The sequence below is a fragment of the Chenopodium quinoa genome, unplaced genomic scaffold, assembly GCF_001683475.1.
Source record: "Chenopodium quinoa cultivar QQ74 unplaced genomic scaffold, ASM168347v1, whole genome shotgun sequence".
NCBI classification, from domain to species: domain Eukaryota; kingdom Viridiplantae; phylum Streptophyta; class Magnoliopsida; order Caryophyllales; family Amaranthaceae; genus Chenopodium; species Chenopodium quinoa.
In genome coordinates, this window is record NW_018743389.1 from 5,391,928 (window position 1) to 5,415,299 (window position 23,372).

Consider the following 23,372-nt stretch of genomic DNA (forward strand, 5'->3'; position numbering starts at 1 on the left):
TTATTATAACAATTAAAAAATTCAGATTTAAACAGTCAAAAATTGGTATTCAAATAACTATCAATTATAAAATTGGAATTTAAACAATTAAAAAATTAGAAACTAGGGTTTAGAGGAATAATTAGAAATTAGGCTTACTTAGCTTGTTTAATGTAAATTGGGGTTACTTAACTGGCGTTTGAATAAGTAACCCTGCCACACGGTGTTGTTAGCCACATATGAAACTTTGTTGTTTTTATAAACAACACAATATTCAAAGAAAATATTTACTTAAATTAAATGCCATTTGACATATGAGAAACGCTTATCATTGTTAGAAACCAAGACTTTATAATTGTTAGAAACCGAGGCTCCCTCCAAAACAGGTGTATAGGTAAAACAATTTTGAAAATTTGCTATGGGAGGTACTAAATGCAGGATAACTTGGTTTTTAATAAATTTTATATTTTCAATTTTACCCTTGTTTAAATCTACCATCTTTCCACCTCATACCTATTTAATCATCCCTAAGGTTTTACTTGTAAACCTATCTCAAAGTCTTCCACCATTCTGTTCGAACTTTGTATGTAAGGTTTGATGGACAATGATGAACGTAATTTTGACGATTTTTTAAGATACTTATTTTAATATGACTATTGGACAAATTAACTTATGTAAAATATTTTTATAGACCTTTATTTTCGAGACCCTGATTTAATTTTTGTAAAAAAAATAAAATTTGATACCTTAATCTTACTACCGGTTATGATTTCTGAGACCTTCAGTTTACTACCGGCTATGATTTTTCAGCCCTTCAGTTTACTATCAGATTGAATTTCTGGAGCCCTTCACTACCTACTGGTTATAATTTTCGGGGTCCTTCACTACCTATCAGTTATAATTTCCCGGGCCCTTTATTTTTTACTGATTGAATTTCAACTTCATTGTATTGCATGACAATAAATCAAATTCATGTTCAAAACTTCCAAGCTTAAAAATCCAAAGCACGAGGAAGATACACATAGTTTTTGGGATTAAATACACTAAGAGAGATTGGATAATAGGAGATGAAAAAGAGATTTTAAATGAGGAATGGAATTAAGTTGGGTTATAAAAAGGTTTCAAAAAAAAAAAAAAGTCTAGACATTAATTTGTTTGCCATTTTGATATCTCTCACTCTTGTCTTTAGCTGCTCCCCACCACATTTTCTCCGGCGACATTGACAAACCCTCTTGCTCATCTTCGCCCTCTTTTCTCCAATCTTGTTACTCAAATAGTCAAATTGCACAATTTTTCTCATTTTTATCAATCCTCAGGTATTTCAATGCACCCATTTTCATCTTTTTTCCATTTATTTACTTCTAATTTTTCCCCTAATTTCATTATATGTGTAATTGATGTTATTCCTCTAAATTCATTGCAATTAGATGTTTCGTTTTTCTGGGCAATTCTTCCTGTAAACCCTAATTCTCATTTATCTTATGTACCCTATATTTTTTCTGGGTGTTTGTACAGGATTTTTCTCAATTTGATGCTAATTTCCGCCTTTCTACTTTGATTTCTTGTGTATCTGAAAATTTTCAATCATTTGGGTAATATTAATCTGCCTTTGTGTTGGTTTTCTTCTTTCAGTATAATGACAACCATTCGTAAATTCTGTTGCAATGATCTTCTTCGCTTTGCTTCCGTAAATTTGGATCATCTTACTGAAACTGTAAGTAAATTCTTTGCTTTCTGCAGTTACATTTTCAATTTTATTTTGGGCTTATTTAGCACACCTAATTCTTTGTCTCTGAGACACTGACAAATGATATTCGTTTATGTGGCAAATTCGCTTCTTTGAGCAGTTCAACATGTCATTTTACATGACCTACTTGGCAAGATGGCCGGATTATTTCCATGTTGCTGAAGGCCCTGGCAAACGAATTATGGGTTACAGTATGTTTCACTTCTATTCCTCTCCTATAAGATGCATTGGTTTGTACTTCTTGAAGTACATGATTGCTTTTTCCTGTGTACTTTGAGTATCGATTGCTTTTTCCTGTGTACTTTGAGTATCGTTTGGAATACTCGTGACCATTTTTTATTACAAACTTTCTTGGTCATTGATCGCTTTTTTATGGAAATCACAATCAATTTCAGGTTGGTTTTCCTTGGATCCTCTTAGAATGCTTCTTGAAAAAGAGAGGAAAAAAAATCGAGTACTTGTAATTCTTGCATATGTGTTCTCTTCTATGGTTATAAAATTTCTCTCCTTCCTTCTTGGATTTTGAGTATGAACATGGCAAAGTAATTGATTAGTAAAGGCCTTATATGGAAATTATTTGTCGGCTGGTTCACTAGTTAGTAGTTTGTAGTATTAGTTGTTTTTTTCAAGATATTTGGAAAAATTAGATGCCTATAAGATATTTGGGAAAATTAGTTGTTCTCATTGTTAATTATGTGAATGTGACCACTTTGTTCAATTTTTGAGTGGAAGGAGACCAGAAAATCTACTATACTAAGTATGAATGAAAGGATGTATAATAATTGCTTCTTTTTAATATAATAGTCATGGATGTCTAAATAAGCTGTTATATTTCCTGAAATGTAAATTGATCTGGCTTGGATTCTATACAAATGCCCACCTGATGAGTAATGAAGAAAGGGAAGAAGAAACACCACACAACTATTACTATAATGGAAAGTTTTGGAAACAATTTTGTCAAAACATGTGAAAATCTGAATAGTGATCTGGTACAATGTGACAATTACTTCAAGATGGAGTGAAGAGTCAGTGTAGTTAGGTTGTTTTCTCTTTAATCTCGTGCATTTCATCATTTTGGGGCTCTGCGTAGCACGAGGAGTGACATGTGGTGGGTGCCAGCACTATGATTGACTTAAAATAATTGCATGTAGCTAATATATGTCTGGTCTTGTTTTATTAATGTGCCAAAGTCCATCCTGATAATGTAGTCTTTCGACATGTCATCTTGAAATGAAAAAGTTGCGTCATCCATACTCTAGAAAGAATTTCTATGATGCTTTTAACATTTCACTGGTTAAATTATTCCTGATACTATTAGCTGTAAGATGTTGGTGAATATACTAATGTGAACTTGCTATATACTTGTGCTGCTTGCCTCCCTGGATGGTTTGGCATCTGTTGTTAATTGTTTGTAAGTGAATAATTATACATTATTCAAGAAGTTATGGTGTAACGATTTTTTTTTATTTTATTATTATTATTGTAAGTTTCTTTTGTCTATTTGTTGTAGTTATGGGAAAAGTTGAAGGCCAGGGTGAGTCTTGGCATGGTCATGTTACAGCAGTGAGTGTTGCACCAGAGTATCGCCGACAACAGTTAGCTAAGAAGTTGATGAATTTACTGGAAGACATCAGTGACAAAATGTAAGTATCTTGCTGTTGAATAGACTATCTAAGTATTTACTTTTGGAAAGCCATCAAAATCCTGCATGGAGGCGTTAATACCATAAGGGAATGTTCTTTTCTCAAGCCACTCTTTACATGGAATGTGCTCTATGGATAATGGATTAATTATAGTTTGTGCTTTAGTCCTCTGTAGTACTTTTTGTATAACTTTCTTTTTAATATTTTATGTCTTGTTGGAAGTATCCCTAATACCAAGAGACCATTTGGATGAATTCATGTGAGTTCAGCGTTTCTAAAATATATATTCTGCTTTCTATGCAATGGCCATATATTTGGCCATGTGGTGAGTAAAACCAAATGAAAGATGCCATCCATAATATTGAACATCTGATGGAGTGGTGGATGGGATACATGGAATTTTAGTCTTCATATACATGAGTTGATGAACCATGTTTTAATCTTAGTGTTATTGTCTCATTGGCATATAATTTACACGTTGTTTGGATGGGGGGAAATGAAGAGAAAGGAAGGGAAGAGAAAGGGAGGGGGACAAATCACCTTGTTTGGATAATGGATTGAGCGAAGGAAGGGGAGGGAAAGGGAGGGTTTTATTTTTCCTCCTCTTTTAATAAACACTATACCTCCAAAATTGGAGAGATTTGGAGGGAAAATGAAGCTCCACATTCCCCCTCCCTTTCTTTCCCCTTCCCTTCCTCCTATTTCCTTTCCCTTCTAAATTGTTATCCAAACATGCTGTTAATAATTTTTTGTTTATGCACCTTGATTCTTGAAGTATGCTGAAACAATCTTTTGGTGCATATTTTCTCGTTATTTCTTCTTAATGGAAGGGTGTTTCAAACATAAGAGGCTAAGAGCACAATCTTGTAATAAACCTTCAAAAATGTGCAAGCAAAAGCTAATGAAATTTGATTTGAGAATATAATACAGTACACAGTTAAGCAAATGAGCCCATATTTATAATCATGAATTGCAAATAAGCTGAGCTAACTCAATCATTGGGCTGTTAGAGTTTGCTTTTTTTAAGCATTGTGGCTTTTTGCTAAACTGAGTTTTCCTCATTTGAGCATAAAGCACATCTTGTTCTAATGAACCATAATTTGTTTGAAGCTTAAGCATATCAAGCAACTCATAGACTTAGTTTGCCTCTATGGTTTTGTTATAGTTTGGGGGCATTTGTGTGTTTTGTTTCGTGGTGTTGTTAGTTTTATTTTGTTAATTTCATTTTCAAGAAGATGTATAGAACTGTTAAAACTAGTCAGATATTGCTCAGATTTTTCCCTATTGACAAGATATGTTTCGCTTTTCAGTGATAAAGCTTACTTTGTTGACCTTTTTGTTCGGGCATCAAATGTACCAGCCATAAAGATGTATGAAAAAGTAAGTATCCTTGACTTAATTATGTACTTATTTGTTTAGTTTTGGTTTCTCTTTCAAAATTGAAATGCTTTACATGGAGCATTTTCATGCATCTCTCTGTTGTACTAGTCATAAATTAGCTCTACTGGCCCCCTTTCTACAGCTTATAATCACATTTGCATTGATGTGATGCCTCAACCTACTCCATCATATGGTTGCTTCTTGTGTTGTTTAATGTTTTTATAAAGGGCATGTGGCCAGGATATATCCTTAGTTATGAAAAAAGGAACATCATTTCTATAATAGACGTATACTTCAAAGGAGGTTGATTGAGTGTCTACCAACCTATCAATTTATAACCTTTTTTTTTTTTATTATTTATTATTTTTTTCTATTTTTTTTGTTTCAATAACTAAAGCTTAGGAAGAGAAAGGGTCAGTCTCGTCGAACTCATGTGAGGCAGTGAATTAACCACCAAACGTTATTGTTTGAATAAGCTAAAGCTTAATTGTTGAAGAGTTTTTGATACTAAGTTATCGGTGTTAACTAAGACTAAAAAGGGTAAACTCAACGATAGATAGGCCTAAGGCAAGGGCTACATCGCTCAACTTGATCATGAAATTGCAAACAAACATGGGGATAATAGGCATCAAAGTTGAAGAGATATCATAAATCATGATCTACACCATATTTTCATGTGACAAGTCATAATTCCAAGTGACAAAACAACATGCTTGATCCCTGGTCTAGATTTTCCAATTTTTTTGGTCTACCAGTCAAATAAGTATAAGGGGCCTATAACTAAACATCATTAGCTGATCCTTGGTTGGGGAGACATTTTTTTAATCCATGGATATAGAAAATAATGACTAAAACTGAGTTCCTATAGCTGTGATGCTCGGACTCAGCCCACCACCCCTCCGTACCGGTGCTGAGACGACACGACCTGGATGGACACGATATCCGGGTTGGACCCTCAGAAGAGATAGTGGGCTCGTCACTTATGAACCCTAGATCTAAAATATAGGGTTGGATTTACCAAAACTAGAGCTGATTTGATATTCGCTGGTCATTTATTCAGTTTTAGATTATGAGTTAATAGAGAAGATCTGAATGCTCATCTGTGGAAACATGGGTATGCAATAGTTTTCTGTTGTGGTAACTGATGAGCGTGTGAGTCAAAGCATTTTTGAAGAGGTGCAATAGGCATGCTGTAGGTGTACTGGCTGTGCACCTTATGCCTAGGCTGTAATCCCCTATTGCCTCAGTGGGCCTTGAGCTTTTAAAACATTATTCACAAGCTTTTGGTGCACTCTATAAGATGGTTTCTTAGAACTATGACTAAATTACCTATGGTGGTGGCTTGCTTTTTTGCATTGTGATGGTGAGACGGATTTGAGAATTCTATGCAAACTTAAGCAACCTGAACAAGACTATTAAGCATTTTTTAACGGTAAATTAAACTTGATTAGAGCACAAGAAACTCAACACAGCCAATCAATTTAGGTTTACCTCCATGCTTTAGAATGGTTAGAATACTTTTGACCTGCAGAATGAGTATATTGAGTCCTTGGTTATATAGATTCAAATTCTTTCAACTTTCTTTCTGTGTAAAGAAATATTGAAATGTATGGGAGAGAATAGGAGGAATAATAATAGATTTATGCTATGAAAACTTCAACCTAGCTTGAATTTTTGGGTAGAGAAAAGGAATGATAGGTGTAAAGCCCACCAGTGACTCAGAAAGTAAACAAAATCGAATTTACTCTAGACCACATTCCTTGTATATAACAGTCCACTTCAATTTTCCCTCTATTTCCGTTCGTTTTAAATTGTTCATTGTTGAATAGAAAAATCCTTGCTCCCTTTATTATTCTTCACAAAGGTTTTGTGGACTATCAGATGCTAAGAGTCACACTGCTGAGCTGATGCTTGGAATGGAAATAGATGTTAGACCAAGAAGCATGAAATCATAGAGGTTTTGTGGGAACTCATGTAATGATGTGAACATTTTATGCATATGAGGCTAGATAAGGAGAACAGTGGTGCTCTCATGGTTTTAAAACCTCATCCATGTTGGGGAGGATTTAATCCTTTTGTCCCTTTACACAAATTACTCCATATTAAACGAAAGAAAATTATGCCAACAAAAAGGTTAAGTGCATCAGAAATGCTAATGGAAATATGAGATGGAGATTAGAAAACTGGATAAGTAGAATATTGACGATAATAACCATTTCCCACCCTTTTTATTTTTTCAAGTTTTGAAATGAAAAGCAAATGTGTATTTTGTATAAATGGTTGCATATAATTATGCTCAATAATATACTGTTTTTCCATGTGTATCAGCTTGGATATGTGGTGTATAGACGAGTTTTACGCTATTATTCTGGTGAAGAAGATGGATTAGGTAATTTCCTTTACTGTTTACTTGTGAATCTCTAATACACAGTAACTTTTTTCAAGTTCACTAATGAAAGAGCATTTGCTTAAATTTGTTAAGCTTTTGCAACATTATCTAACACTTATTTTTCTTGGTAATTTATTTCCAGATATGAGGAAAGCATTATCGAGGGATGTTGACAAAAAATCCGTTATTCCTCTTAAAAGACCAATAACACCTGATGAGTTAGAGTATGACTAGTGTTTCTTGTCTTTTCAAATGAAATTGTTGTTTGGTTCGAGATTTTTGTTTACATCTTGGGATTTATATTAGAGGCATGTGATTGATGTGAAATCACGTGCTGAAAGGATATGAAATTTCAATTTGGATATAAATGTGAATTTTTTTTTTCTTCTAATGTTTCATTGGCTAACTGTATGTCCTTTGTATCCAATTCGGACTAATGTTACTGGTGGAGTGGCACAAATTCTCTAAAAAGGCAGGTGTACGTAATTTATTGTAATACGGGTTAAAGTTACTTTAAAAGTATTTAAAATTATCCTTTATACTAATAAAGGTGTTATTTTTCTAATAATAAATTTTATCTTACAAAAAACTTATAACGTATTAGATTAATCATATTAGCCTTTATAGTATGTAATCATGAATTTATAAGAAATTACATATTAAAATAAAATTTAAACCAATGACAAATTGAAAGTTATCCTTCAAGGGATTAAAGTTATTATAAAATAGTTAAATTTATTCTCAAATTGACGTCTTACAATAAAATTAATGTACATCCGTCTTACACAAGAGTTATTGGTGGAGTGGTATGCTGGCAAACAAATTGAAACCTTATCTGAATAAAATCTCTATTATCTAGAGTGCTTTTTATTCCTAAAAGACTTATCAAGCATAATGTCTTAATTGTTTTTGAGCTTTTCCATGCTATGAAGAGGGAGGGTGAGGATAATGATGGTACGATAGCTCTGAAACTGGATATGAGTAAAGCCTACGACAGAGTTGAATGGTCGTTTCTAGAAAGGATAATGTACAAAATGAGTTTTTGTGATAGTTGGGTTCGAAGGATTCTAGATTGTTTGTCAAGTATGTCCTTTGCTTTTAAGATAAATGGAATGATTTCGGGTTCTATTGCTGCCTCCAACTAGGGGCTTGAGACAAGGGGATCCAATGTCTTCTAATCTATTCTTTAATTGTTGTGGATGCTTTCTCGACACTTCCTTGTAAAGCTGCTAGGCAAAGTTTGATTCATGGGGCAAAAATTAGCATCTCATCTAATCTTTTGCGATGATAGCAAATGTTTGCTAGAGCTAATTTTATTTGCTAGAGCTACTGTTAGAGAGTGCTCGGTGATAGCTAATACGATTAGTAAGTATGAAAAAACATTTGGACAAAGTGTCGATATAACTATAACAGATGTGTGTTTAGCAAATGTTTGAATGCAAATCAACGAAAAGAAATTGTTAGTATTTTAGGGGTGAAAGAAGTTGAAAGACATGAGAAATATTTGGGCTTACCCACTAACATTGGTACGGTCAGTCAAAGAAGGTAATTTTTGTTAGCTTAAAAGAGATGATATGGTGGAAAATTTAGGAATGGAAAGAAAAGTTATTGTCTCACCCGGAAAGGAGAATTTAATTAAAGCCATGACTTTAACGATCCCGATGTACATGATGAGTATTTTTAAAGTGTCGGAAACGATTTTGGTGGGGTCGAATGGGACTAAAACTAAATTGGCATAGTTGGTCCTCTTTGTGTAAACCTAAGTCAATGAGAGGTATGGGTTTTGGGACTTTAAAGTCTTCAATCAAGCATTACTTGCAAAGCAATTATGGCGGCTTCGTAATAACCCAAATCCCCTTCTTTATGCTATGCTTAGAGCTTGATACTTTAAGCATGTCACCATTTTGGAGGCAAATAGAGGGTATGACCCGAGATACTCATTGGGGGTCGATTTCAGGGGAGGGGGGAGGTTTTGAGGGTTGGTTTAGGGGTAGGGGCTTTTTACGGGGATATGGAGGGGGGGTTTTCGACTGATGGGGGAGAGCTGATCGGGGGTTTTCGGGGATTGGGGAAGGGTGGGGGTTGGTTTCGGCAGGGGAAGGGGAGGGGTGAAGGTGTTTTTAGAGGGGGGAAGAGGAGGGGGTGGGGGGCTGGGTTGGTTTCATTTTTTTTTTTATTCTTTTTTAAAAAAACTTTTTGACTTATGAAATTGCGACACGTGACATTTAAGGAAAAAAAAAAAAACTAAAGTAAGCTTTTAATCAGGTCATCGGTCATTTGGCTTGTTTAAAGAAAACACCTTCAAAGTTGGGATTATTAAAAAATAATCGAAAGTTGAAATTATTTATAAATATAGTAAATTGCCAAAGTTAGGATTAATAAAAGCAATTTTTCCTTTAATTTATCAATTCGTAAAAATAACCTGCACAATCATGTATGTTCATTTGTACTATAATTTCAAAGTCAAAGGGTAAAACTAGACCTGTCAATTCAGGTATTCAAGTCGGGTTTGGGTCAGGTCAAATTAGGACTCGAGTCAAATTAGGTATCAAGTTATGTTGGGTCAATCTAGCCTCCAGATCAGGTTCGGGTCGGGTCAATCTTAGTTCAGGTTATTTCGGGTCATTCACCCTTTCGGGTGTAGGTCAGGTTCGATTCGAGTCAATTTCAGGGTGGGTTTGATTTCAGGTTCAGGTTTTGTCGAGCCGATTTTGGGCGAGTTAATAGCTGGTAAATTCGGGTTCGGGTTAGGATTGGGTCAAATAATTATCAGGTCTAATCTTTAAATTGGATCATTCTTGGATTTGTGTCAAGTTCAAGTCAGATCAATAACGGTGTGGTTAATTTAACCTATATAATTACGTCTTCCTTAATTCGATCAAGCATCGGAAAGATTTAATTAACCCTATAAATAGAGAATAAGAGGTATATAATTTGAACAAATTGTACCAATATGTTTTTAAGCCAACATATTGGTATATGTGAATGAATTGTACAATTTTACGATTTTATCATTGTAAATAAAAAAACTCAAGATTTATTTGGTTTAATTTGTTTTGGGTTATTTGGGTAAAAGCAGGTCGCGTTGATATCTAGTTTCACGTTAGTCCGGTCAATGGCATGTTGGGTTAACAATGATAAATTGATGAGTCAAATAAAGCCTAGTTACGAATCACCACAAGTCGGTTCAATAATAACAGGTTGTGTCGGGTTCTAATCATTTTCGAGCTCTAATTGGGTTGGGTACTAGTTCGGGTTCGGATCGTTGTCGGGTTGAGTTAAATCAGTTGTCAATTACTATCAGGTCTGGTGCAGTTCCAGGACATAAAGTATTGGATCAAATCGGTTCAGGTTGTGTCGGGTTCGGTTCGGATTACAGGTCACTAGTTTCACCCCATTTGTTCGAGTACATATTGGGTTCAGATTATTGCCGATTTAGGTCAGGTCCAGTTTTTGACAGCTTTAGGTAGGAGTTAAAAAATAAAAAATGTTTACTCCATAAACCATAGCGTAGAATCTAATTTTCCACCGTCTCCACGGATAAATTACCCCCATGGCGGTGAAAAAGACGATGATCATTGATCAATCTGCTTTCAAGTTTCAACAGCTCTACCCGAAATTCCTGGACTATGCTCGAATTCGAACAAATTGTTGAACATCAACGTCTCAAATGGACCCCATTTCTTTTAGCTACGCCTGTAAATTTGTCAATTTTTAGGTAAAAATTGTAACCTTTTTCATTGTTCTTATTACTTTGTCTGCTTTTATTGTTCTTTGTTCTTTCTTCTTTGTTCTATTAATTGCATAAGAATTTGTCTTGAAATTCGTATTATAGTTGATTGGATTGATCTTTTAATTAGTGGGTATTAACTGTAACTCTGAATTATTGATTAATTAGTTTATAATTTGAGCAATTTAGTGGGCCATTAATAAATTGTTTATGCTCACTGACATCGTCTGTTGTTGGATTTCTCTTTCAAGTTCTTTAATCCCTTTTATTTACTGGCGTGGGAAGGAACCCAATTTTTAAAAACCCCTTGTTATTTAATTAATGTAAGCAATTAACTGTGAGGTGCATGTGTAGTGTTACTTGATTCGATGGTACGCTTTGGTACACGGAACCGATATCGAACGTGATTTGCTATCTAGTTGTGTAAATTCGTTCGGAAGTGTAATATTGAACTATTGTTTGTGGGATGACTAGTGAACTAAGTAGCTAATTGGGAATAATTAATTCTTAATAATGCAGAATTGAGGTAATCTTCTCATGCTAGAATTGGGTGTAGTAAATTTAGGCTTTGTTCTCTTCGCATTATTTTCAATAATTTGAGGTTTATTAAGTTCAATTAAGGATTAATACTTCAGATGATAAGATAATGTAAGGGCTAATAAGATCAAATAATAGAAGATAAAATAAAACTTGATAAATGCAACGAGGGTTTATAAGTTCTAGTAAGGTCTGATAAGATCTAAAAGGTCCAATAAGATAATACTTTCTCGGTTTCTTCGTTCCCCAAACATTACAACATGGGGAAGGGATATGGAGTTTAAGAAGAGGAGAGAGATATAGGGGAATAAAGCTAGGAACCCATGTGTTGAGGAGAGAAAGAGAGAAAACATGTGCAAATAGGGAAACGTTGTAATATTTGTGAAGCTTCTTAAAATGGTAATTAATGCAATATTTGTGGAACGGAGGAAGTATAAGATGAGGGTTAATAAGTTCATTTGAGATAAGATAAATTTTACTCATGTTTTAGAATAATTGATGCATTTGATTTTTTTTTTTTCCTTCACACTATCATATATGGAGTAGACATTAATATGAAGTTTAATAATATCAATTTTTTTTTTTATTTTTATATTATTTACTAATTTATAATTATATATATTTAAGGTGTGCATTGACATGTGTGTGACGGAGGGAGTATTTTAGTATAGCTCGAAAATTTTATGTTTGGATATAAAGAGCCAACGATAGGTCTTTCATGGCAAGGAAAAAAGCTAGTCAAATTGATTGCTTCTTTTTTCTCAAGCTAACTTTTGGTTAATCTTGAATTCTACTTGTTCAAACTTTTAGAAATGAGCTTAAAGAATTTGAACTTATTGGCCCTTCTCCGAACTTGTTATAGTTGACTATTGATCCTGAACTTACTTATATCAATTATATGAACTTATTGGATTTGAACTTACCTTATATGAACTCATATATTTCTTCTGAACTCAATGGCCCAAAACTTATCTGAATTAAACTTGATTTAGATGATTAAGTAGAGGATATGTTAGTCAGGCATATGGGTTTGTCCATTGTAGTCCTAATCTAATATAAGTTACCATGAACTGTGCTGAAATTGGAAGCACTACAGCCATTGAGAATATCTCGGCTTAAACAAACAAACATTGATGAGGAGAGAATATGTGACTATATGTGAGGTTAAGTTTAGAGTTTATTGAAATTTTGTTTGTAATTATTTTGAATGCAGATGAAATTTGTTCATATATTCTGCATTGTATATTCTTTGTGTATGTTCTTTTCGGAGAATGATGCACGTCATGCTGTTGGATGCAGTATCCTCGGTGAAGTGAGGTGCTCATTCCTTTGAGGAAATTTAATTGCTAATGTTATTGTTATAACAATAAAACATGAAAAATTATTTATTGTATGATTCATCGTAGTAGCATATGAATTGTTCTTAGAAGGGTTATTAATGTTATTTACCTTTTTTTTAAGTAAATCTTAGAAGGGTAGTCTGCTTCAAGGTTCTCTAGTGATGGTAATTGTTCTTGAGCTACTCAAGAGAGTCTTAGTTTTGCTATCTATCAAGTTCAGCAATCAGAACAGCAGCTCTTTTTTTTTTTTTTTTTTTTTTTTTTTATATTTTTTTTTTATTTTTTTTATTTATTTTTATAAATTTTTTAATAATATTATTTTCATGTCTAAGTTTAATGTTCTTGAGGGCTGATCATTCCTTGTGAATTAATTGACTTTAAGTTTAAGGATAAAGGAATCCAGGGATATTTTTATATTAACAAGGTAAAGGAGCACTTTTTTTTTGTTTATGTATAAGCTTAATGGTCTTGACTCTTGAGGCCTGATCATTCCTTGAACAATTGACTTTAAGATAAGAAATCCAGGAATATTCTGAATAATTAAAAAGGCAAAGGCATACAGGATGTTAACTATGAGCCTGAATTAGGTAAGTGGTGAAAAAGTTTATACGAAGTAAATAATATCTAATTTTAATTTGTTTAGTATAATATTTTGCCTACCTAAGATTGTGGTAATGAGAATTAAATTAATGTGTATAATAGTTGGATTGGTTGAATATGAAAGCTGTGCATCACATGAGTGTCATTAGGTGCTCAAGGCGTTTTATTTATTACTTTTTGGAATAGGAGGTAGTTAAAGTATCACCTTTCCTGTAAAACTTGGGTTTCTGGTCTTTCTACTAGGTTCTTATACTTGCTTGCAGCCTTGTAAGCGTAATTTTATTCCTATGTTTGGTGGAAAATGAATTCTCTCTCACTTATCGAGCTGCTAGTTTGAGATTCTATCTTACTGGTTGTTATCCATGCACACTTTTTATCTTATCATGCAGTTCACGATATATAGAGCAATTTTATCATTTTCCCTATTAGACTTGGAATCTTTTTCACCTTAAAATATTATGTTGAACTTTTGAAGAGTATATATGATTCTTACACCCTGATATGTAGAGTATATGTGATTCCTACTCCCTGATATGTAGAGCAATTTAAAAGAATTTCCTTGTATTTTGGCGATAGATACATGATTACAGAAATTACCGCTGTGAAATGGTAGCTATTATGTGGAGAAATTACCGCTGGGTACGTGGTGAGGTAAATTTCTGTCCTGTGGTAGTATACTAGCATAATTACGGAAATAGGCTGTGAATATGTGAATCTGAGCTTCGGTTCTCTAACTGTCTACAATCTGCATATTCTATAAACTATCAGAGAATATCCTGTAATCTTCTGGGACAGAATAGGGGATGGTTTCCAAGTTTATTGCTAATTCAGATCAGCTCTTGTGCTGTGGAACATTGACAAGGCTTATGAATTTTTTAATATAGAAACAACTGCTTGCCATAGGCATTGACTTGCAGAATTTAATATATATTTTATTTATTTACTTACAGGGTTTAATATATTGTAATATTCTATTTATTTACTTGCAGGATAGGGAACTGTTTTTTATTAGATCAGTGTCTAAAATTGGAGCTTCTTCAAATTCTATCGTCATAAAAGGCACTCGTGAGGTATGATCTATATATTAATTGAATATTCATATGCAACATTGTATCATTATAATTAAAGGAAATACTTAATGCATCTCTGTCCTATAATAATGAAGACTTGTGAAAGTTCCACCAAATAAAAAATGTCTTTTTTTTTTTTTTTTTCTGGATATTGATTATGTATCAAGACCATCAATCCTCTTAGTATGAGGATGATAGTGTTGATCAGTCATAAAATTTTGTACTGGGATCCCGCTTGTGTTAATTATATTTATTGAGAAATGATGTAGTTTGAAAATTTGTGGTTTATTGATTAAATTATTTCAGAATTCACCCTATCAAAGACTGTACAGCATCTATGCCTTAAGTCCCAATATCTATGGTTGCCCAAATCCAACCTACTACTATTTTTTCTTGACAGTGCAAGCATCTCAGGATTCGGATTTGAATTAGAAAGTCTTCTTTCATCTCCCCCCCCCCCCCTCTTTTTTTTTGGGGTAACTAGACTTGTTTTCACAAATCTGTTATACTACATCAGTAATAGGTGATACATTATTTGTTTATATTCAATTTATCTTTCATTTTTTTTTCTCCAGTATTTCTTTGCAGTCATCTTTTTCTATTTTGCTCATGAATATACTGCTAGCATATGGTTCTGTTAGAGTTAATATCAGCTGTCAGCCATGAGTTAATAGTTTTGAGTATAAAAAAAGTTCGTACTACATTGATGATTGAGAAACAATTAGTAATGTGATATTCGCAGTTCCAAAAGTAAAATAGTTAACTTGTAATTGTGTGATTTCTTTGCTTGGACTGTTTAAAATACAATTTCCCTTGATCTCTGAGATGAAAAAATCGGTAATAGTTAGGCATAGTGTATATTTATCATGTACAGGAATTTCTAAATGGTTCCTTGGTTGACAGTCTTGACATGCATATTTTTCTGCATTTCAATTGACTTTTCTGGACTCTAGAAAAGCCTTCTTCTTTGGTTCACATGATGAAACATACTCAAGGAAAGTAGCAAAATCTGTGTCCTTGTAACGCCTTGGATTATTTTTGTTAATAAGTTTGGGTGAAGGTTGAATAACACGCTCGAAAGGAAGACTGTGAAGAGATGCTACAGTTACACGCGTTTTCTCTTGATTCACTAATACTCTGTGTAGCACACTCCTATACCTTCCATTGCTAAATATCTGTAACAAAATAAAATCAAAACCTGCATTTAGTTTACTGTAACATTATTGTTCCAACTTCCAACAATGCAAGTAATTATATATTTTTTGTTTTTTGGGAATTGATGGAAGAATCTACCTCTAGATGATCACCGATATTTACAACAAAAGCATTTGGGATTGGATCAACTGTCAACCATTTTTCTTCAAACTGTATTTGTAAACCCTTGACTTCATCCTGGAGAAGAAGGGTTAGGAAGCCATAGTCTGAATGTGGTGGCATCCCCAGTGTGAGTTCAGGTTCTGGGCACGGCGGATAGCAATTTGCCACCATCATCTGGCTCCCCTCTTGAAATTCTTGCAAAACTTCATTTTCTTCTGCAATATTCATTTCTGCATTCCACAGTCCAAGGCTCTCTAGGATGGCCCTCATCAGCATCATAAACAGGTTTCTAGTTTGCGTTGAGTAAGCAGCTGCGTGATCCCTATAGAAGATTTTTTTATAAGAAAATTAGGATTTCTTATTTTTATTTTAAAATATTCTTGGAGGGCAATTTGAGACCACTAATTCTACTTGTTTATTCTCAAAAAGGAAAGGCAGCCACAAAATCTATCCTCTGCTGGCTGTTCTACTGCTTAAACGAATCATTGCATAGTAAAATAATTATCAAGTGGGTAGGGTTGCATAAAAATATAAATTATATGTTACTACCTCAGGTCTTCTGGTGAAGAGGGCCAGAGTGAAAGGACATCTGGTATGGGATGGCAAACAAGCTTCAGAAAGTCTCTCCAACAGTAGTTTATGTCTTTATTCTGATTATAGCTTGTTCCATATCTGACTGGCGCTTTCATATCTGTGGACATGTATTTGAGTCGTTCGTCGAATGGGAGTTCAAAAAATCTTTTGCATACATCAGTCATACTGCTAATAGAATCTGTGGGAATGCCATGATTTACTACCTGCAGCAACATGTTAAATGGTAAGTTTTATGCTTAAATATTTATGATTAGCTTCAGATCTCAGCGTGAAAGCAATTGTGGGATGGTGCAATGTGGCGCTTAAGAGTTGCAGCTGACCAACCTGAAAGAAACCATATTGTTCACAAGCATTAGTAAGGGATTTGAGAACTTGAGACCGGTTAGGTCCTTGTAGTTCAGCAAAGTCTATGACTGGAAGTTTGATGTTTGTTTCCTGAATATGTGATTCTTTTCTCATGTTTGGACGGTCTGGGATGGGAAATATGTACTTGTTTGGAACTTTCTTGATTCCATTCTCATGGAGATGTCTCACACCTTTCTGGTATTGGTTTTCTGATTGGCTGTCTCTCATCTTCTTTTCTGATTGTAGCGAGATTGCCGGAGACATTAGTTTGAACAGATTCCTGTGACATGCATAAATAAAAGGTCAATTATATAAACATGTACGGGATAGGAGATGAGAGAAGGGGAGGATAAAATCAACGCCGTATTAAGTACTACCCGTACCTTTCTTTTATGGATGAATGAATACAATGAAGGGAAGTTTAAAAGTAATTTGTTTGAGATTTATGATAATGCAGCACTCAATTTATAGAAGTGGCTTAGCAAGGCTACGTCAAAACTACAGTTGCAAGTTTTTTAAAACCAGCGCTTTGGAAAACCAGCTTTGGTATATATTTTTATTAGCAAGGGGGTGGGGGCACCAAGTTAAGAAAAACCAGCATCGGATTATTTACTCCAAGCAAAGCAATCTTTCCTATATAGTATGACCGTTGACCAAAGTTTGGGTCAAAGAACGAGTTCGTGGGGTCCTAGGCTTTCTCCATCTTTGTACTACCAAATAATGTCAAGGCTTAATTTATTATTCCCCTTGATGTAGTTCTCACTTGAATATTTTATGAGTCATGCAACTGGCTGACTTTTGGCATAATTTATTTTTTTAAAAAAATAAATTAAATAGGGTCTAAATTAAATAGGGTCTATATCTTATGTAGGCTGTCTATTGTGTTGAAGTCCTAATCATGTCATCAAACTCTTTTAATTCAGTGTATCTTCCCGGATGCTCAAGCTAAAAAACTGATGCTTAATAATTGCTCAAGTTGTGATGTTTTATGCTGGACAGCAAAATAAAGAACAGTAGTTATGGACAAATTACAACTTTCCCTGCATTTAAATTGGTATATCATTGTTGGCGCGTGGGTGCAGTGCTAATACTGCTAACACTAAATCCAATGCCCCTGGTAGGAGTTCTTTTGCAGAAGTTTAGAGTAGTAAATTCTGAGAATATTAAAACCCATCCATTTGAACCCCTATTTGTAATTTATTTACTTCTTGACATATCCTTTATATCATAAGTTACCTAGTCGTACTTTAAAGCATGCTTGTCATATTTCTGGTTTTGTTGGGTGATAGTAAATTTTCCACAACTGCATTGCAGGCAATATTCATCAGAATTTATTGGCACTCAGCAACTGGGGTTTTCCAGCCCGCAGCGTGGGTAGAGAAAGTATGTAATTAGTATAATCTTTCCCCTAACCTTTGTTCAATTACAACATCTATGGCCATGCATCAATCAACTGAAAGTTTATCATGAATGTTGTTTGACAATGTCAGAATATTTGGGATTATTTGCAACTTGCACTTGTATTGACTTCTGCCTATTAAATCAGTTGACTGGTATTGTTGGTGTTATGTTTATAACATTCTGCATATTAAGTTTATGACCATATTGAGGAAACCAATTAACCAATACTCTTTTTACTAATTAAACTATATGTGGTGACTCTAGAGAATTTGATTATCTTTTAGCTATTGCAAAAGGCATTTACAGATTTAGGTGACATTACATAGCTTTTTTTTGACATTACATAGATGATTGGCTAGGAAGAGACAAAACCCAAAAAAAAGAAGATAAATGTTCGGAAGATAAGGAGTGGCTCTAAAAAACGTGCAATAATGAGATTTGGCTAAGGTTGCAATGTGGCTCTAATATCATTATGTGGGACCAGAATTTGAAAGTACTATTCTTTGTCCTATGGAAGACACTGGTCCATTTTGCTTTCTAATTTTGGTGCACCTTTTTGTTTTTACCTTTTTTTTTTTGGTTCTGCCGGATTGATCTGTTCAATGTTACTAGTATTTACTTTCTATGTGGTTGTGAAAATCTTGATACTGGGTGCTTCTGCCAGTTGCTGTATGTGAAAGGGGAATTAAAAAGATGCATTGTTGATAAAATAAGTGATTCCTTATTCTCTATCAGTTGGCTTGATCCGTTGTATAAGTTGTGAAACTTACATAGGGTAATTTGAAGTTGGGAAAATAAGTTAGTTGTTTATCTTTGCTTTAATTAAAATTTTCAAATGCTTATTACTGTGTGTTTTTTTTTTCTAATTTCACTCGCTTTTACTTTATTCCATTTATAACAACCTTTTTTTCTTTTTCCTTTTTAAAAAAATAATTATCATCTCTTAACCCACCTTATAGGACTATCATTTTGAAGAATTTCTTACTCTCGTATCTCTCTCCTCCTAAAAGTGAAAGTAACCATAAGTTTCGTATTTTCTATCAATTTTATGTAATGGAGATTTACCTTATATCTTTTTTGTTAGAGGTAAAGAATATGATTTCTTATGTGATTTTGCAAGAACATTCTTGGTCCAGTGTCCATGGTAATGCTTACTCGTTCTCAAGATCTCTCTCTTTCTAATAATTTATTTCCATACCCCTCCTCTTTTGAGGTGGTATTAAGTGAATGAAAAATTAGGAAAAAAACACATATTTAGGGATTAAGTTGTTTTACACAGATAATAGAAAGGAATTAATCTTATTTCAAAATTAGATAGTAAATTATTACTACCTCCGGTTTGTATTATATGTAACTTTGGAATTTTTTTTATCTCACAAATATTACACCAAAGTTGCATATAATACGTACTGGAGGTAGTACTATTATTTTTCTTTTGATATCACCTATTTTATGAGTCATTACAATAACTAACACACAATTAGCTTTTGATTTTTAGAAGGCAATGAATAACCTTAAGGTATGGATATTCTTGTATGACCCTTGTATTTGGAAGTATGGATGAAATATCATATTTGATCATGGAGGCATATGGTTGGAGTCTGACAGATTGCAAAAAAATTATATCTTGATCACCCACTCTCCCCTCATCTCCTTTCTTGTGGATACTCCGTTCTTATTGTCATTTTCTATATATTAAGCCTCTTTTATTATCATTTCTTTTGTTTCTTCTGTTATATTGGAACAATCCCCTCTAAACCCCGATAAAGGAAAGAAAATATCCCCCGTGCCCAACTACGGTGTCAAAAATAGCCATATAGGGATGTGCATAAGATTGAACATTTTGGTTATAAAAAAAAAAGGCTTAGCATTGATATTTATTTTATACTTTTCTTACCAAACTAATACTAGTGATTATTGGAATTTGAGGATTGTTTGAAATAGTGTATTGACAGGCAAGTGCTTTGGTTTTTGCCTTTTTGGAGATGATATGTGAACTATCTTTTCATTTCATCTCAGAGTCTTAATTTCGACACGAAATGGGTATGGACTCTTCAATACCTAATAAAGAATTTTGTTCTCGTCAAAAAAAAAAAAAAAAAAAAAGAAGAATTTTGTCAATTTTTACACAATTTTTTTTTTTTTTTTTAAAATTTTTTTCACTATTATTTATCTTTCTCTCTTTGATATACCAAACTGCCTGACTGCTACCAACTGCTACAGTGCTACCTCAATGCCTCTAAATAGGCTGCTGCCTATGGCAGCACGGGATACATGGAGCTTCGTGCTTACAATTGGACCACTAGGGGCCTTTTTTCTAAAAAGAGCCAGTGATTTGATTGATACTTATGAAAATTTTAATCATCTTCATTGTCATTTTCTTTGTTGTGTTAAATGTTCATGTGTTGATTCTGCTCTTGGTATTATGCAAGTATGTGATTGCAAGTGGTAGGAAGTTTCTACAAAGTTAGTGTATCTAAAGTGAGGAATCAACACTTCCTTTTAAAAGGTACTCTTGGTCTGGTATTAACAATCTCATTGTCCCAACCCTTCATGATTTAGAAACCACCATAATTTCACCAAAACACCCTTTATAATAGTTTTCTTCTTTCTAAACTCTTTCATTACATTTTAATTATGGCTATGTTTCCTTATAATCTGTTTATGTTTTAAGGAATGTGACACCTTTTATTGACAATTTTACAGAGTAGATGTGACATTATTTTCGGACGGAGGGAATAATATGAAAATATATAATCAATGTCATAATTAGTCACGTTTAGTAGGTCCTGGCGGGGTATTAAACATCGGCTTATCTGGTGCATCACAGCTGTTGGCCTAAAAAGTTAATTTAGGCTGATGGTGATATGGTTTTTTTTTTTTATAATAGTGCATGGCATCATGTTCAGTGACAGTCCAAGAGTTTTGGTAGATTCAAGTACTATTTAATTGGCCTTTCCTACGTGGATAAAGTGATGCTCTCTCTTCATGGTTGTCCTTAATGTACGTTTTACAACCAGGAGCTCCTGACTTGGTTTTTGATTCTATTTCTAATAATTAAGATGCTCTACAGCATCTCATTTGTTTATGTTATTTGTTTTTGGTAGTTTCCTTGTAAGGTAAGTACCCTTTTCTCTGGTTAGTGTGCCTTTAAAATAATAGTTTGAGACACAAGTGACATTTGACTCTTTTGAAGGTATGTGAACTTTTGAAGCTAAGGGTATAAGCTGGAACTAAGCTAACACTTGAGTTGATTAATTATAGAACTATCTGATTTGGACACATGGTTTAATGACTCTTTATTTCCCATCCTCATGCTTGCTTTTCCGGTGATCTGTCTCTGACAACCTTTATGCTCACTGGTTAATGGTTGAGGCCAGAATGGTGTTGTACAAATATAGCTATTACTTCACCTTTGTCATTTATGAATTGTAAACCACTCTAATCCTTTGCTAAGTCCTTCCTTGTTTGCCTTGCTGTACTTATTCAAACATGTGTTCTGACACCTTAACTGACTTAGAATTTGTCTTTGAAGCAAATGGAACTAATTGGAAAGTTAAACGAGTCCGTGTTGGAAAGTTTCAAGTTTCAACAAAGTCCAATGCTTCTACGAGTTTTTACTAATCAATATTTTCATAGTGTTTTAAAGTTCCTTTTGTTTTTTTTTTTTTGTTATAATTTTTGTTATCTTGTTTATTTTGTGGAAAATTCTTTTTTTTTTTGCCTTATTGTTTAGCTTTTTGGCCCTTATTCAAACTTATCTATATATCAACCTATTGAACCTTTTCTTTTTAATTATTTTGGTAGGAAAGTTTTGGATCTCAAATGCGGCCATCTTAGCCTTGTACGCCGCAGAAATATAATACCCCCTGTGAGTCCTTGGTAGCTCATCTCCATTTATCTTAACTAATATTTATGTTTAATGTACAGTATCTCTATGCTTCATAGTCTGTTTCGCTCTCATTAAAATTTGAAATTGAGTTACAATAGTTTATGAAGATGAATGGTTTAGTTAACATTTATGGTCCAAACAATTTTTATGTAAAGTTAACGTCTCATGCTAGTGCTCGTTACCTGTGAACATGTGATGCCCATGTCTTTTGCACAATACACATTGATTAGAAGTTAAAATTGCAAGAATTCTGTTATTGAAGATCTGGCATGTCTTATAAACAACTTATCTATATATGGTTTTTGATATAATTTAGAATAAATAGAGCTATGCTAATGCTCCCAACTTAGGAAAACAACCCGTTTGATTGGTGGTAATAAATCAAGTTGATAAATGTCATTGTTAATGGTAATGCAAAAGCAAGTTTTTTTCCTTATAAATATCATTACCGCTTAATACCACCTTCTTCTTTTACTGGTATATGATGGCAGTGAAAATTATAGAAAAATAGATATTTGATGAGTACAAGCATTATCGTAAACATTTACATGTGATTTTCTGATGGAAAGAGCTCTAATTTTTCTGGAGCATACACTGCTCAACTACAAAAAGGAGGGGGGGGGGGGGGCATGATTCTACGAGTGCCTTGACACCTTCAAATGTTCAATGAAGGAAGACTTTCCAGAACACTTTCCTGGAAATGTTGCTTCAAGATGCACAAAAGTTATTTGATAGACAAAGTCCTTTTATTAAGTCAATCAAACCACCTCTAAAAAGTCAATCCTTACTGCTAGCAGCGACAGCTTCATTGAAGGCTGTAGTTATCAGCTCATCTGAAAGTCTTAATAGAAAAGCTCGTGTTTTAATTACTTTGTCCTTTTATCCACATTTGGTGCATTATTTTCTGCCACATCACTACCGGGTATTTTATTCAGAGCTACATTATTTTTCATTTATTTTAATAAACCTTTTTTGTCCACATGCAATTGCGTTGTTTTTTATGAGTTGGAAAGTTCATTTTCCTTTTTTCTTATTTCTTAAATTTTTTTTATTTTTTTTATTATTATTTTTTTATAATCCATTATCATTTTTTGTGTGTAAAATGTCGTTTCACATAATTGTTTTGTTCACAAATAAGTGTCATTTTACTCTTTGACCTTTAAATACGCCTATCCTTATATGGGACAATAGCTAATATTAATCAATTTAATTTTCTCTATGTTTATATGTAATAATTAGATATACCAATTCATGTGAGCTCAGTAAAAAGTTATTACCTTACTTAGTGTGTGTGTGTGTGTGTATATATATATATATATATATATATATATATATATATACTTTAATCTGAATATATTTTTAAACAATTGGTTTGGACTTCTAGCTTTCAAACAAAAATAAGTAATGA

At 33.5% G+C, this 23,372-nt stretch overlaps 2 protein-coding genes and 1 long non-coding RNA gene across 3 annotated transcripts; 2 read left to right on the forward strand and 1 right to left on the reverse strand.

Annotated features, from left to right (window-relative positions):
* Window positions 1-1,018: 1,018 nt before the first annotated feature.
* Window positions 1,019-7,549, forward strand: LOC110738488 (N-terminal acetyltransferase B complex catalytic subunit NAA20-like). Its single transcript, XM_021918901.1, has 7 exons — window positions 1,019-1,295; window positions 1,612-1,693; window positions 1,827-1,917; window positions 3,237-3,369; window positions 4,680-4,749; window positions 7,078-7,138; window positions 7,281-7,549. The coding sequence occupies exons 2-7, from the start codon at window positions 1,616-1,618 to the stop codon at window positions 7,370-7,372; spliced, it is 525 nt and encodes a 174-aa protein (XP_021774593.1). The 5' UTR covers window positions 1,019-1,295; window positions 1,612-1,615; the 3' UTR covers window positions 7,373-7,549.
* A 2,819-nt stretch (window positions 7,550-10,368) lies between these two features.
* On the forward strand, window positions 10,369-22,090 carry LOC110738492. Its single transcript, XR_002514629.1, has 4 exons — window positions 10,369-10,856; window positions 14,335-14,415; window positions 17,986-18,054; window positions 21,880-22,090. It is a non-coding gene; the product is annotated as an uncharacterized LOC110738492 (long non-coding RNA).
* On the reverse strand, window positions 14,543-17,472 carry LOC110738490 (protein DMR6-LIKE OXYGENASE 1-like). Its single transcript, XM_021918903.1, has 5 exons — window positions 17,055-17,472; window positions 16,651-16,951; window positions 16,282-16,529; window positions 15,709-16,054; window positions 14,543-15,590 (listed from the first exon to the last, which is right to left on the reverse strand). Exons 2-5 carry the CDS (start codon window positions 16,933-16,935, stop codon window positions 15,345-15,347), a joined length of 1,125 nt encoding a protein of 374 aa, XP_021774595.1. The 5' UTR covers window positions 16,936-16,951; window positions 17,055-17,472; the 3' UTR covers window positions 14,543-15,344.
* Window positions 22,091-23,372: the final 1,282 nt, after the last annotated feature.